Here is a 15,553-nt window from a genome sequence, read left to right on the forward strand (position 1 = left end):
CTTATTTCCACAGGAACCACACTTTAAGTATCTCATATAACATTGAAAGACAGACGGATAGAACATAGTACTTTATCTAGGATAATATCAGTTTCAAAAGCATAACATCAAATACAAAGGCAGAAAAAAGAAAGGGGGGGGGGGGCATGGGGGCTTAGTCTATTTACAATTCACGGGTAGCAGATGTCTGAAGGTGACTTTTCATACCAATTTTGAAGGAGGTTAGGGATTTGCTCTCCTTTAAGGCTTGTGGAAGGGCGTTCCACATGTTGATGGTATAGCAGGAGAACGAGTTAGAGCCTTGTTTAGTGTTAAATCTACGATGATTAGTGGAGCTGCCTCTGGTGTTGTGATCGTGAACATCCTTGACCTTTAAGAAGTAGTTTGTCAGGTACATGGGTATCTTGGAGGTGTAGTGTATCTTGTACACCAGGCCCATTGCAAGATGCTGTACTCTGTCAGCTACTTTGAGCCACCCCACGCTTTCGTGGTGATGATCGGTAAGGTGGGTCTGAGGAGGGAGACCAAGCACAACCCTAATTAGTTTGTTTTGGGCTGTTTGGAGCTTTAACTTTAAGGCAGCTGGGGCGTCGCGATACCAGACAAGGACTCCGTAATCAATGAGGGGCCCAATAAGAGCACCTCCTAGTGTCTTTCGGGATTTAATATTGATCAGCGGGGCAACCCTTGGCAAGATGTAGGATACATTCAGTTTTACCTAGGTGAATTGAATTACATTTCTGAGCGGTGCTAACCGCTCCTACATCTGGCTTTGTCTGTTTGTCCCACGTCTGTTTTATATGGCCAGGGTCACATTGGCCAAGCTTTGCGGGACAACTATTAGTGTGCTTGCTAAAGCGAGCCCACAATTAACTCATAAATAGCACCACTCACTTCACACTGGGTGTGATTTATTTATTTTAAATTAGAAGATAAGCCCCTTGAAATCTCTGGTTTCTGTGTGTCAACCGAGACACCTTTATAATAATACAATATATAGAATTTACTCTAAATTCTGAAATACGCTTTATATGGGGGGATAAAAACAACTTTATTAGGGGAAAAACACGCTAAAGGCTAAGGAATAAAATCAATAAAAAAGGTGGAATGAAATGGGAAAAAGTGTGCGTGTGTGTGTGGGGGGGGGGGGGGCGCTACCATCATACTCATGATCATACTATTCTAGAAATATCTAATCTTTAACTCACTAGGGGAAATACCTGTCGCAAATTTATGATGTCATAAATGTCATGTGTGATCTATCCCTATGGAATATATGGCATGCATGTGCAAATAAAAACAAACTTAATACTTCCTATGTTTAATATGAGCAATGAGCATCAAATCAATATTTCAAATGTGTTTTTTGCACATGCATGCCATAAGGGATAAATCACATGAAAGATTAGCTATTTCTAGAAGAAATAAAATAATTAAGGTGTTTTTAATTTTACATTGTAGTTATAGAGGACAATAAATGTATTAAGGCATATTTGTCAGGGTTAAAACCCAGATACCACTGTAGCTGTACCATATAGGCGGGTCCTAGTCATAGCTTTTAAATAACAGTCCAATATTTATCATACTGTAATAACTGTATACATTGAAAATAGCCGAACTGCAAGCTCACGCGTCATGCTTTTAGCCATAGCTCCCAGCCGACGAAAATGACATAGATGGCCGAACCTTCTTTTTATATGCTTTGATCGGAACACGGAAGTGTGTCCCAGTGTTCTCCTGTCGTCAGAGTTGAATGGTGGTGGTCCCCTGCACAACGTGCACTGCTTGATTTACACACCGACTGACCGAGACGTTTGTTTTTATAACGTTAAGTCCTAGAAAGTAAAAGGTATGGTAACATAATAATAACAACTCTATGATGTTGTTGTGTAACAGTCAGAAACAGTGTTGTTTTGGTGCATGCATATAGTGTTAGCAGCATGTAGCTCTGCACACTACAGTCAGCCAGCCTGTTACATTGACAGCACAGCAGCTGACAGGATCGTCGTTACGCAGTGGTGGAACAAGTAGCCTACTCACGTTTTACTTGAGTAAATGTATCAATACTGCAATGTTGAAATATTGAAACTGCAATGTTACAAGTAAGCGTCCGGAATTAAAATGTTACTTGTGTATATAAGGTATAAAAGTATTGGTATCTAAATATACTTTAAGTATCTAAAGTAAAAGTACTCATTATGCAGAATGTATCAAACGTATGCACATCTTTCGAAAATTGTACTTGCTGACAAAGTAAAGTACAAATTCCTCAAAATTGTACTTATAAGTACAAGAAGTCCATAGAGGTTACATAAATCATTCTAAAATACTTAAAGGGGTACTCCACCACTTTTCAACCTAAGTTCATATAATTGGTCCTCACTCAAAAATATATATTTATTTTCTTTTTTTTTTTTTTTTCCCTCAGAGGAGGGCTGTGGGCAGGTCAGAAACCCATCGTCTTGTGACATCATCGATTGCCAATCCAGCTTATGGGGCTTTTAAGCCGTGACATCATTTTGTAGGCAGAGGAGAATCTGCCCCCAGAGCATTTTCTGTCCCTCGCTATTTTCAACAGATCCGAGACAAAAATAACGACTAAAGTATAATTCTAACACTTTCCTTTCAACAACAAAGAGAAGAAAAATGTGTAAATAGTAAAAAGATTCACGGAAACTGGGGGCAGAAATTCTCCTCTGCCTACAAAATGATGTCATACTTAACAGCCCCTTGCAATTTTAAAGTGGAAGCCATTGTTCTCGCGATAATAAAAATCTAAATATTTTTTTCAAAAATATTGATTACATTTTTTTTGTGGAAAATGATGTCACAAGACGATGGATTCTGAACTTCCCACAGCTCTCCTAGGAGACTTGGACTGAGTAGAATTTTATTTTGATATTTTATCATGAACATTAGTGAGGACCTATTATATGAAGACAGGTTGAAAAATGGTGAACTACTCCTTTAAGCTAGCACACAGTAAAACACATTATTAAACTACTTGTAAAGAAAATATATATACCTATACATCACCTAGTGATGATGTTGGAGAAATGTTGATGAGTGTGTGGATGAGGTGGTTTGTTGTTATGGTTTTCGAGGTCAGTGATACCATTTCAGACTAGAGTAATTGAGAGCAATTATCAAGGAGTTGAGTGTCAACCACACTCATTAGTAATGAGTGTGCTTGTCATTTTCACTAGCTAATAGCATCTGAGGTCTTGTTAACTTAAGTGAACTCCCCATGAGTACTCTCCCATCCTTTAGGCTACATAACTCAACTGTTATCTCTTAACTCATTCTGAAATGTTTGTTTGCTTTTGTGTGCGCAGGTTTTTGCACAAATGTTGACTGGATGTACAAATATCTCCTGGAGATTGTTGTCATTGATTCCTAGAAGAGTTTGTAACAGAAGGAATTTGGCATCTGGTTCTCTCTCGGCTACTTCTCTAACTCCCACTCACTACTGCTTCAGAACCAGGAGTCAACATATTTCTATTGCTCTCCGGGCTTCTTTTCACCTCGCTTCTCTCACTCGCTCCCTCTCTCATTCTGCTCATCCTACCAGCCCAATGGACCTAAAGGAAGTTCTTCAGGTGCTCGAGCAGCTTGCTCCTCTGTCACTGGCCGAGTCGTGGGACAATGTCGGCCTGTTGGTGGAGCCGAGCAAAGCTCGCCCTATTAAAACCATCCTGCTGACCAATGATCTCACAGAGTCTGTCATGGAGGAGGCAGAGACCATGGGCTGCAACCTCATCATCTCATATCACCCGCCGTTGTTCCGGTCAATCAAGCGGTTGGTTCAGAAAGACTGGAAGCAGCGATTGGCCGTCCGTGCCGTGGAGGCAGGCATGGCGATCTTCTCCCCTCACACTTCGTGGGACAGCGTTAAAGGGGGGGTGAATGATTGGCTTGTCGGGGGACTCGGTAAGAGGTCACCTTGAAGTGGAAAATGTGTCACGCATGCCAACAATATCTGCATATTTAATGAAGCTAGTAATGTGTCATGCATGCCAACAATATCTGCATATTTAATGAAGCTAGTACAGACTAATCACCTTTGACACCTGACACTGGCTCAAGTAGTTTGTACAAGTGCCTTCCATCTGATCCTCTGTATCTATGTTTCCATCGCTGGTGTCTCTCTTTCTCATTGTTTCTCTCTCTCTGTTTCTTTCTCTCTCAGGTAGTGGCCAGGTGTCAGTGCTGAGTCAAGCCTTTTCTAGTGCCCCACAGAGTCACAAGCTGGAATTCACTCTCAGGAGTGCAGTGGAACTGAATACTATCACTGAAGAACTAAAGGCTGTTGACAGCGGAACCCTGATACAGCATTCAGTAACAAGGTGTGTGTTTGCACTTCAAACTTCATCAGGTTTTGGTTATTTTATTTTTTTGGTGTTGGTGAATAGTATCTCATGTCTTCCATGCAACCCTAGTTCAGACAGCAGCAGTGTCCATGTCAGTGCTACATGCAGTGACTCAGCATTGACTCCCAGTGTACAGACCCTGCTACGACACAATGGCCCCAGCCAGTCGCTCAGCATTCTACAAATACAGAAGGTAATCAAAAACAAACTCGCATCCACTTTTTGGGATCATTCTTTCCAGGCCTTTTAAATAACACTGTGGATTTTTATCAGCCTGATGATCATGAAATGTCAGACCCCTTAAGGACCATACAAACCTGCCACATAGGGGTGAGATGCTTTTACACGACTGCTGCCAAATGGAGCTAGGAGCAGGTTTCCTCCCAGACATGGAATGTTTAGATTGTATTTCAAGCATTTCACCATTGTCTGTGTGGATCCTCATGTATGTCACGTCCTGCAGCCTCCTCTGCCAGGCCATGGACAAGGACGACTCAGCATTTTGGACCAGCCAGTAACTGTGGCAACGGCCATTGAGAAAATGAAGTCCCATTTGGGGATGAAACATCTCCGCCTGGCTCTCGGTGTAAGGCAGACACTAGGTAAGGAAGACATAGTGTTAAAACATACTTGCACATTATGGAGACTGGTTGAAATGGGATATGTCTTAGAAACATCACATTGATTATGAAAATCTCCAAAAACGTCAATTGTTTTGACAGTTGATCTGATGATCTTGAGCTAAACTGTTTCTACACATTTGTGTTTGTAAATGGGCAGTACACAGTAAAATCAGCTAATTTATCCATTTGTAACCCTGGAAATGGAACCAAATGAATCCTTACTGGTCCATTTCGTTCCATTTGTATACTCAGAGTTGATTTAACACCAGGATTTTACAGTGTGGGTTACCAGGGTCATGTGAATGTGTTTGTGTGTCTGTGAACATTCTGTTTACATTCTACAGAGTCCACTGTGTCAACCGCGGCCGTGTGCGCTGGGTCAGGGGCATCAGTGCTAAATGGTGTCAGAGCAGACCTCTACATCACAGGTAGGCAATAGTCAGCTCTGCCCACATTATTTTATTAACATTGGAAGTTCAATGACAAATCGTAATCTTGATACAAATGCAGCAGTAACCGCAGTACTGCATGCATTCTGCTGCATAGACTACACACTACACAGGCATCAGTGGCACGAACCCCTAACAGCATGTCTTTCTGTCAGGTGAGATGTCCCACCACGAAGTGCTGGATGCCGTTGCTAAAGGAACCAGCGTCATCCTCAGTGACCATAGCAACAGCGAGCGGGGATTCCTGGCTGTGTTCCGGGAGAGGCTTGCAGTTCGCCTGCCCGACTTTGTGACCGTGGCTGTGTCACAAACGGACAGAGACCCACTGCAGGTGGTGTGACTGGGGCTCCAAGATGACGTTTTGCCAGTTAAATATTTTGGGACGTGAAGCTGGCCCCAGATTAGTGTCTGTGGCAACTGCCAAGGCTGCAATCACTTTTCTTAGAAAGGTTGATTGACATTATCTCTTATATGGTGATAGACACCCATATCATTGATGGTTTGATGCAGGGCTTTGCTGTTATGCAACAGTATCAGTAATAGTATTTATGGGACAAGGACAGTGTTTCAAATCCTAGTACATATTTTGATGTAAAATGCTTCCTTATTATACAATGTACTACTCCTAAGTCCTTAATAAAAACAAAACATTGAAATGCACCAAGAAAATGGATTTCTGGTATTTTAGACAAGAAAACATACAGCATCCCTGCACCCACAAATGCACAACGATGGCTTAAGGCCAAAGCATGTAATCTGCAACCCTAAACATGCGGTTCATGTATGCTGGGGATTTATTCATGGCTAACACTTAGTATGTTTTTTTAATCCTGATATCTGGTCACATTAAGTCAAGTGTGCCCTCAGCCTTAGACTCGGTGTGTAGTTTGATGCAACGTATAAATGATTAAAAATAATGGGACACTTAACCTGTCTCTTAACACTTCCACAGCCATTCTCCTTGATTGGAATTTGTTCAGTTTGCAGGGTCACACTCTTAACTGTTAACACTTCATTAATACTGCAAAGCTTTTACTTGTATTGTACCTTATAGTATACATTTTATTACCTTGTGTTTTATTAATGTTAGCACAGTTGACCTGTTGTCAGATCAACATTTCACACACATACTTATAAGCTTAACAAATAAAGGTTTTGATTCTTTGATATAAAAAAAGACCCAATATTGTGCAGGAGCCGTTTCAAACAGACTGAGAAATGAAGATAAATTGAAGATGCAAATGATATACTGTATGGATTCTGAAATATACAGACCATGCTTTAATGACATGACTTAAAGATATTGAGTGATATAGTTTAAGTGTGAAATATCCCTATGTTCTGATATTGCTGTAGAGTGTTTGTTCTGTAACAGGAGTCTCCTTGTCTCTCCAGCTCTTCGGTAATCAGAAAAGGCTTTTTCAGGTTGGGATACCAATTTTATCCAATCAGGAGAGAGATCTTACACAGGATACAGGAAATTGGAAGTGAACTCTATGGATGACACAAAGAAATGAGTAGTCAAAATTGGAACTGTAACTATAAAATGTAAGCTGATAAATGGGTACACTCCTGATTGGATGAACATTTGCAATCTAGCTGAAAATGTATTTTCTGTTTATTAAAGAGACGCTGTTACTGAGCAAACACCCTATAGCAAATAGAACAGTGCTTTAACCTTAAAAAAATTAAAAAAAAGTTTTGTTTTCACACAAAAATAATATCACTCATCACTACTTATCTTTAAAACCGGAAACTGTCATGCATTAGTAATTACAAGACTGACAGCAACACTTGAAATTCTGGGGTGACTGTAAGAAAATAGATTACATGCTTGCAAAGCACACATTTTGAGCTTGTAGATAAGCTATTTTCAGCCAAGAGATTTGTTATTGAGGCCAAAAACTTTTAAGAGATGTACTGTAAGTGTAGCAATAATAAAAAATACCTGATCTACCACTACAAAGCATAAAATCATTCAATAAGACCAGACAGGGAGTCTTGGCTTTCTAAAGTTCAATAGCCTCTTTCAGTGCAAAATACATAAATTCATTAAATGTCTAGATGTGTTCTTAGCCACCCGACCTTAGAGCTTTGCAATCAAACCATGTGTAAACACAGGCAATTCGCATATTATGTCAAAGAAAGGACCCGTGTTAATACATTAAAACACACACACCGTGCCAGCATAACTGCCCCTCCCTGTTCTACCAATAAATAAATAAAAACATAACAAGAGAAATGGCCTCAATCACCAGTCATAATGGAGTCTGGCAGCCATAGTGCCTACAACACACCTGTCAGCCCGTAAAAGCATTAAGAGACATCACACCCGCTGCATGCTGCTCCCCTGCAGCGTAATCGAGGTAATGACCTCTCCCCTCCTCCCTCTCCCTTCTCTACTGGGGAAAGACCGGTGTGACGTTCACACCTCCACTTCCCCTCTGTCCCACCGGCTGCCTTTCATCCCTCATTCCAACCACCTACAAATGGGGAAGGAAAACAACAACTACCACAACATTGGACTTTCCTTTCGTATATCTGAACTCGCACCAGCTGTCTCTGAGTTGTCAGGAATGCCTAATGGCAGGTAGATTTGCTTCTTCAGGCCTTGTTTGTCACAGACAGGATATTTTTCCTCATTCTGTTTATATTCTGATGCCAAGATGTTTTCTTTAACCATGCCACATTCACCATGCACATGAAACCGTGATTTCATACCTGCTGCTATTTGGTGTGATTTTACAGCAGATGCTCTGCTTTTCATTTCTTTAACCATTGACTTTATGCATTCAAGTGCATGAAACTGTGATTTTATATCTGCAATTTGTATATTATGCTGGATGTTTTCCACCTGCACAAGAAGCAATTCTGCCCTCCGTGCCTAGACATTGCACATTTTGTAATCATGCAACTTATTACTGGACATACATCTAACATGACTTCCTGTTATTTGACATGTTCTGTTTTCTCATCTATTTTCACTTTCCCTATTCTAACTCTTCCCGTGAACGCAGTGTTGAGAGCTTGGCACAGGAAGAAAATCTCTTTTACACTTGTAATTTTGTGACGTGACTATAAAGTTGCATCTGATGACTTGATATAAAGATAAGAAAATTTTTCAGTAGTAAGATGTGTTGGTTTATCCTGATAAATTATAGAGATATAAAACCACACACACAATACACATTGGTCAAAGCAATAGCATTGATATTCAAATGTTATAAAAGGTGTTTTTGTTGTGTATCAAATATCTTGTCCACTTAAAACATATACTTGCTGACCGGGGTGCCCCAAGGCTCTATACTAGATTCTGTAGCATTTCCGTCTACACCTAATCCCTTGGTTAACATGTTGTGAGCTTGTAGATCTGTTACTTTCACAAAACGTTCGCCCCAAAACAGGGATCCTAGGGTTCATGGGGTTAAAATACCCCGACCCCTGGGATCAGCTTTGATCCCACTTTTGCAAATGAAAGAACCAATGTTTGCGCTCAAAGTTTTTTGGGGAAACCTGTCCCACCTCTAAACTAAAAACCAAACAAACATCAAATCACTTGATGTCCTCTAATGCAAAGCTCCTAGAGCTACATGTTTGTGTAGTGACCAAATTGCAGCCACAGGCCAAACTGTCTCCCTTTTCCACCTGCATACGAGCCCTGGTTCCCTGCTGAGAGGCAGAGCCCAGAGAGGAAGACACATGCTATCAAATAGCCACAGGGGGCCTACCAGTAGCCCCCATTATCTAGGATTATATTTGTGTGTGTGAGGTAATACAAACTGATACACACTGGTTTTCTAGCGCACTGGTTCCTTTGAATTATTCGGTTGAAAAGCATAAGGTTGTCACATGCAAAATCCACCTTTCAGGAGGCCAGAGGCGAAGGTAGTCATCACTCCTCCCAGTGAATACCCACCCCCCATTTATTCTATTTATATTTTATAATGGCATTGAATATAGTTTGTTACTCCGTACATATAATTTATTTTATAATTGCATTAAATGTTTTGCGATGAATTGAATGCCAAGGACTTCCAAAATAAACAAAGCCCTAAAGGGTCTTGGGATGTTCCTTTTTGGACAGGATGTTTAACCGGCCTGTGCTGCACTGCATGTAATTATGTTGTCTCATGTTACTCATGTTTGTCTAAATAAATGATTCAATCAATCAATGCATCTTCTATTAAGATCAGCAAGCATAAGCAAATCCACAAACTGACAGATACTGCAGTAGCAGTAAATGATTAATAAAGATAACTGATAGGATTCTTTGAGGATGTATGTCCTTGTCCAAACATGAAACAACGTTAATGACAAATTGCTTGGGGCTGGGAATGTGTGTGTGTGTGTGTGTGTGTGTGTGTGTGGGGGGGGGGGGGTTGACTGTCAACTTTTCATCACTTAAATAATTTCCCCAGAAAGACCTTGATATCCTTGATGTTGTTTATGTTTGTTTGTCGTGTATTTTGATTCCAGGCAGGGGAGAGGGGGCTACAGAAAGAGGGAGAGAGAACATTGTAATAAGACTGTAGGTTGGTAGAAGAGGCTAATAAAGGAACGTGTGAAAATGGAGCCATTTGGCCCTATGTGTGAAGCCCTACACACCTATATAACAGCACAAGCCACCAAGTGTAAGCATTTGATGAGAGGAGCAACAGAGGGATAGCAAGACAACATCCCAGTGCAGCACTGGGCAAGAATCACTGCATTACAACCAGACGGAAAGGACATACACCTAACTGTAAAATACCTTTCATGGAAACAATCAAAAAGAAAACGTGATACAGGGGACGAAAACGCTACTGTGGAGGAGGTGAACTAAAGCAAGTAGACGGAAGAAAAGAAAAAGGATAATGTTGAGCGTGGATATGTACCCCAGTTTGGCCTTGGGGCCGCAAAGAATAGGAGACTGTTTCTACAGAGGTGAGTGACAGAGAGAGAGAGAGAGAGAGAGAGAGAGAGAGAGAAAGAGTATGTGTGTGTGTGTGTGTGTGTGTGTGTGTGTGTGTGTGTGTGTGTGTGTGTGTGTGTGTGTGTGTGTGCGCGTGCGTGCGTGCGTGCATGTGCGAAAGAGAAGAGATGTTCACCATGTTGTAGTCCATCTAGAAATGACAGGAACATCATTGCTTGTGAAATAGTATAAGTATCAGTTTCTAAAATATCTTATGTATGACAACCAACAATTATGATAAATGTTGATAATGCAATTAGTGCAGCTAACCAAATTAATAATCTTGGATTTAGGTGTACACAGATCCATGGGTTTGCTACTGTTCAATGCTTGTGTCCATTATGAATATTATTAGCTGTAGCTGTTTGCTTCCAACACAGGGTACTACAAAGTCAGCCATGTGCAGCCTACCAGGTTTTTAACCTTAACCGGAAAAGAAGGCACGATAGGCCTATGTTTTATTACGCCTTTAAAGGAGTAGTTCACCCCCAAAATGATTTTTCTTTTTCCTTTTTATTTTATTACTCACGCCATGGAAACTTGAGTTCAATAATATTTTTGTTGTATTTGTCACATTCCTAAGACACAAATTTGATTATAGTACATTCACCCCCATTGATTCCAGATGGGGACCCTAATGCATTTGGGAATCAATGGGGGTACATTTATTGTAATCAAATTATTGTCTTAGGAATGCGATAAATACAAATATTCTTGAACTCAAGTCTCCATGGCATGAGCAATCAATAGAAAACTGGGGGTGAATTACTCCTTTAATGTCTGCTAACAGATTTAACAATATGCAATTCATGATGGATTACAAAATGTTCAATCCAAGAACTCTGCTTAAATTATGGTGACTTCTCTCACTCCACAGAGCGTGATGCCCCTCCCCACATGCCCATGTACCCATCTTCCTGTGACATGGCCGCCAGGGCCCTGCCCCCCAGGCTGCTGGCCCCGCCCCCTGTCCCCAGTGAGCCAGCTGCCAAGGCCCAGGATAACGTCAAGATGGAGCTGGAGAACTCATCTCTGTGGAAACAGTTCAGCACGGTTGGCACAGAGATGATCATCACAAAAAAGGGCAGGTGAGTTATGGCCACATAGTTTGTCACTAATCACTTTTCGCTCTCCAAAAACAAGCATTTTCAACTGAAAAGTGTCCCTCGTCCTTTTTTCAGTTGAACATATTCCAAGATCGCAACGTGTTGCAGTCTTGTAGATCTGCAATTTTCCCTGAGTCTTCACCCCAACAAAATAGGGATGCAAGAGTTCATTAATCACTTTACCCCAGTATCCATTCTGGGGGAAACATTTGCAGAACCTTTTTACAGATCTAGCAGTCTTGTAGATCTTGTAGATCGGCTATTTTCACTTTACAGCGAAGCTATATATTACTTATTATTACCAGACCGGTGCCCGTTGGGCAGAATAGTCACCATCGACGTCCAGTTGTTCAATACCCGTCTGTCTGGCTGGCACTCTTTTATGCCCATATATGGAGTTCCGTGTCCAGGCCAGTCTGTGATGTCATCTCCAAATTTGGGCTTTGTAGTGATGTCAGTCAGTGATGTCAGTTGGGCATTGTTACCATGGTGGCGACACTGTTTGTTTAGTATCAGTGATGTCAGCATGCAGACAGACGGACGGACGGACGGACGGACGGACGGTGGACAGACATTCGCTAAATTAATAGTTAGATGAAAACAGAAAAGTCACCTCTTGGGACTCTGGTCAACCAAGACAAACCTTGAGTTCTTAATCTTCCCCTCCCTCTGCTCTCTCCAGACGCATGTTCCCCGGGCTGAGTGTCAAACTGTCTGGCCTGAACCCGGCCCTCCGCTACATCCTCCTGCTGGACATCGTCCCGCAGGACAACTCCCGCTACCGCTTCCAGGGCGACGCCTGGCAGGCGGTGGGCAGTGCCGAGGCACGGCTGCCCGACAGGGTGTTCATCCACCCGGACTCCCCTGCCACCGGGGCTCACTGGCAGAGCCGCAGCATCTCCTTCCACCGCGCCAAGCTCACCAACAACACGCTGGACATGCAGGGATATGTGAGTGCCTGGGCACCCGTTTTAAACCTGTTAAGACCTGAGGCCGATTCTACAAAGGCCTTCTAAATGTATTTTTCACAAAATAGTTCAAAAATAGCAGATGTTCATGCTCGCAGTGAGCTTGTATGTCTGCTATTTTTGAATAGCCAACGTTAAATCTAGAATGACACCTGTACAGCATATAATAAATATATATATTTTTGCTGTTCTGCAGATCATTCTCCACTCACTGCACCGCTACCAGCCCAGGGTCCATGTGATCGAGGCCAGGGACGTGCTGAGGTGGGGAGGGGGGCAACATTCATTTGTCTTTCCCGAGACCCAGTTTCTCACTGTCACTGCCTACCAGAACGGCAAAGTAAGTATATATATTAGTCTCAGAGGGAGAGGGAAAGATAATATTGTTTCTTGCATTTTATATCACACTAAAACTAAAGTCTCTTTAAAAGCCTGTATTCATTTGTGTTGCTATTTGCTTTTAGATCACAGAATTGAAGATCAATGCCAATCCCTTTGCTAAAGGCTTCAGAGAGGATGGCAGGAACAACAAAAAGTAATGCACATGCGCGCGCGCACACACACACACACACACACACACACACACACACACACACACACACACACACACACACACACACACACACACACACACACACACACACACACACACACACACACACACACACACACACACACACACACACACACACACACACACACACACACACACACACAGTACAAATGTTGTGCAGAACACACAGTAATGTCTTTGTTTTTCCCTGCAGACAGAGAAATGCAAGACAGAAGCGGAAGATTATAGACGTCATAGATATCGGTAAGTGGGCTAAAAATAAACTACACCTCTCAAATTCACAGTAAAATCCTATGTTCATTTATATCTGAGTGTACAAATGGAACAAAATCGACCCATCAGGTTCCATTGCTACTCTAACTGTGTACCAACAACACCATCAATTCAAATCGTTATTTCATTTTCCTTTTCTCTCTCTCTCTCAGAGGGCTGTGATCCATGTGACTCCAGTGAGGTTTTGGCCCAGTCCACCACCAGCACCACAGACCTCCATGCCCTGGCTCTGGCCTCCCTGCCCCAGCTCCCTGACCCCTCCTGTGGGTACACAGGTGAGGGGCCCCCCTACCAGGAGACCCCAGTCCCAGAGCAGCAGCTTGATCTGGTGGGCCAAGCATTCATGGCCTCCCAGATACCTGACATCACTGTCAATTTGGCCAATGGGATGCAGCACACACCAGGAAGTGAGGTGACAAGTGCTATGATTGACAGGTGGGTGTTCTCTTTTGTGCCTAATCTGCCTATAATGCTGAAATCAGTCAATGTTCCGAAACGTCAATGTTGATTATTATTCAGGTGAATAACTGATGTGATAACAGATGCACAGTGTCAAATGTACAGTGTCGCTGTTGTGCCAGTAAACTGATAAATGTCACTTTTCTCCTCCGCAGATCTGACAACATGGCTCTCCCCCCTTACTCCTCCACCTACCCTGCCGATCCACTCGGCTCCTCCTCCTTCCCTTCTGCTCCTCTTCCTCAGCCTTCATCATGTTATCCTTCCCTCCCTGTTCCCGACTGCTCGGACACCTCCGTCCCCCAGATGTCTGGCGACAACCAGCTGTCTCCTGCTCCTGGCTATGTCCCCGTCCCCTTGACCGACTACCCCACCATTCTCTCCTCCTCCCCGACCCTCTCGTCCTCCACCACCACATCTCCGTTGATGCAGCACACCACCTTCACTTACCCCACGCTGACCCCGCCCTCTTCCACCGCTTCCTCTCCGCTGCCCCTCCTCTCCTCCGACTCCGCCTATCACTCCATCTCTCCGTCCAGCCTGGATATGATCAGCCCCCACACGCCCGGGGAAACCTCCTTTCCTGCCGCGCCGCCTTCCGCTTGCCAGCCGGACCTGGGGGCCCAAATGTCTGCCCATGGTATCATGACGCCGCCCAGCCATCCCGGCCTACAAGACCAGCCAGTTGCCAGCCAGGATGATAATTCACCTCACGTGCAAAGCTCCTCCGTGTTCACCTTCCCAGTTATGCCGTACACAAACCCTGAGCCTGGTCCGGTGCACACCCCTCAATCCCTTCCCAGTCAAACCCAAATGTATGCCATGTCGCAACCCCCTCCCTCGGTGCAGTACTCCTCCTTACCCAACCACGGCGCTCCCGCCCCCTTTCCCGTCCTCCCTCTGCCTCCGTCCGTTCAGAATCGTTCGTTCCAAAACATGGCCCCCAGTTCCACCCACCACACTATGCCCTTCCCAAATCTCAGTCAAACCCAAGCCCTTGCTCCACCTTATGCCCACTCCTCTTTCACTCACGCGCCATCTGCCCTTCCACATCCCTCGTACCAAGCATCGTCTTGCTCAACTGGCCACCCTGGGTCCTTCCCCTCTTTCCAGTCCTCTGTGCAGTCTCATATGCCTCCTTCCTCTCTACCCAACCATTCAATCCCACATCCCCAGAACCCCTCCGCCTACCCCCAGGTGGCTCCAGCAGAAATGGGCACCTACGCTCAGTTCAACCCTGGCGGCCCCTACCGGCCGGATATGGTACTGCACCACCCCACTCTTCTTCCTCAACTGGACCCCTCTCTTCAGTCCTGTCATCCCTCCTCCGCTGCTCCCCCGGCTCTCTACCACCCCTTCCAGTCTTACCCTCTACGTCTGCGCCAGGACCCACGCTCCTCCCTCTCCATTCCGCTCAGGCATCTGTACAGGCAACACCCGCATGGCCATACACACCCCCAGGGTCACTACTTCGATATGAATGCAAGAAGTGTGTTATGAGCATGGGAAGAGCCAATGATAGTCTAATAAAGACTAACAAGAATAGACGATCTACAAGGTCACAATGTGTCACAGCGCAACTAAGTATAACTCAGGCAATCATTGAATGAGATTAGGCTGAGAGGTAAATGATGAAGTGGATGTCGTTGGTGACTTATTGTTTTGAATTGGAAATGAGGGATGGTTTATTTAGTATCAGTTATAAACATAAAAGGAATTGTTTTAATAGCGCTTTTAGAGGTTTTAGCCATTTGTAGCTTCATGTAGCCTGCTGTATGCT

General features: G+C 43.5%; 2 protein-coding genes across 3 annotated transcripts; both read left to right on the plus strand.

The window, feature by feature from the left end:
* The first annotated feature begins 1,742 nt into the window (after positions 1-1,742).
* Positions 1,743-6,198, plus strand: nif3l1 (NIF3 NGG1 interacting factor 3-like 1). Of its 2 annotated transcripts, none has more exons than XM_080748222.1 (7): positions 1,743-1,849; positions 3,572-3,930; positions 4,190-4,346; positions 4,440-4,563; positions 4,834-4,972; positions 5,338-5,421; positions 5,598-6,197. In XM_080748222.1, the coding sequence occupies exons 2-7, from the start codon at positions 3,576-3,578 to the stop codon at positions 5,780-5,782; spliced, it is 1,044 nt and encodes a 347-aa protein (XP_080604348.1). In that variant the 5' UTR covers positions 1,743-1,849; positions 3,572-3,575; the 3' UTR covers positions 5,783-6,197. The 2 variants fall into 2 exon arrangements, with proteins under 2 accessions (XP_080604348.1, XP_080604347.1); XM_080748221.1 differs by having other exon boundaries at positions 1,745-1,849; positions 3,336-3,930; positions 5,598-6,198.
* A 4,097-nt stretch (positions 6,199-10,295) lies between these two features.
* On the plus strand, positions 10,296-15,273 carry tbx6 (T-box transcription factor 6; the record flags this gene model as incomplete). Its single annotated transcript, XM_080747413.1, has 8 exons — positions 10,296-10,365; positions 11,271-11,481; positions 12,182-12,449; positions 12,664-12,807; positions 12,932-13,002; positions 13,235-13,284; positions 13,467-13,749; positions 13,929-15,273. 8 exons carry the CDS (start codon positions 10,296-10,298, stop codon positions 15,271-15,273), a joined length of 2,442 nt encoding a protein of 813 aa, XP_080603539.1.
* Positions 15,274-15,553: the final 280 nt, after the last annotated feature.

The sequence above is a fragment of the Nannobrachium achirus genome (assembly GCF_963921795.1).
Source record: "Nannobrachium achirus genome assembly, chromosome: 18".
In the NCBI taxonomy this organism is placed as follows: domain Eukaryota; kingdom Metazoa; phylum Chordata; class Actinopteri; order Myctophiformes; family Myctophidae; genus Nannobrachium; species Nannobrachium achirus.

Excerpts from the sequence above, each read along its gene's own strand:
- nif3l1 (XM_080748221.1), top strand. The coding sequence starts at position 3,348 with ATGTTGACTGGATGTACAAATATCTCCTGGAGATTGTTGTCATTGATT. Across the intron at positions 4,347-4,439 it reads ATACAGCATTCAGTAACAAG|TTCAGACAGCAGCAGTGTCC; the intron begins GTGTGTGTTTGC and ends ATGCAACCCTAG. Across the intron at positions 5,422-5,597 it reads AGCAGACCTCTACATCACAG|GTGAGATGTCCCACCACGAA; the intron begins GTAGGCAATAGT and ends TCTTTCTGTCAG.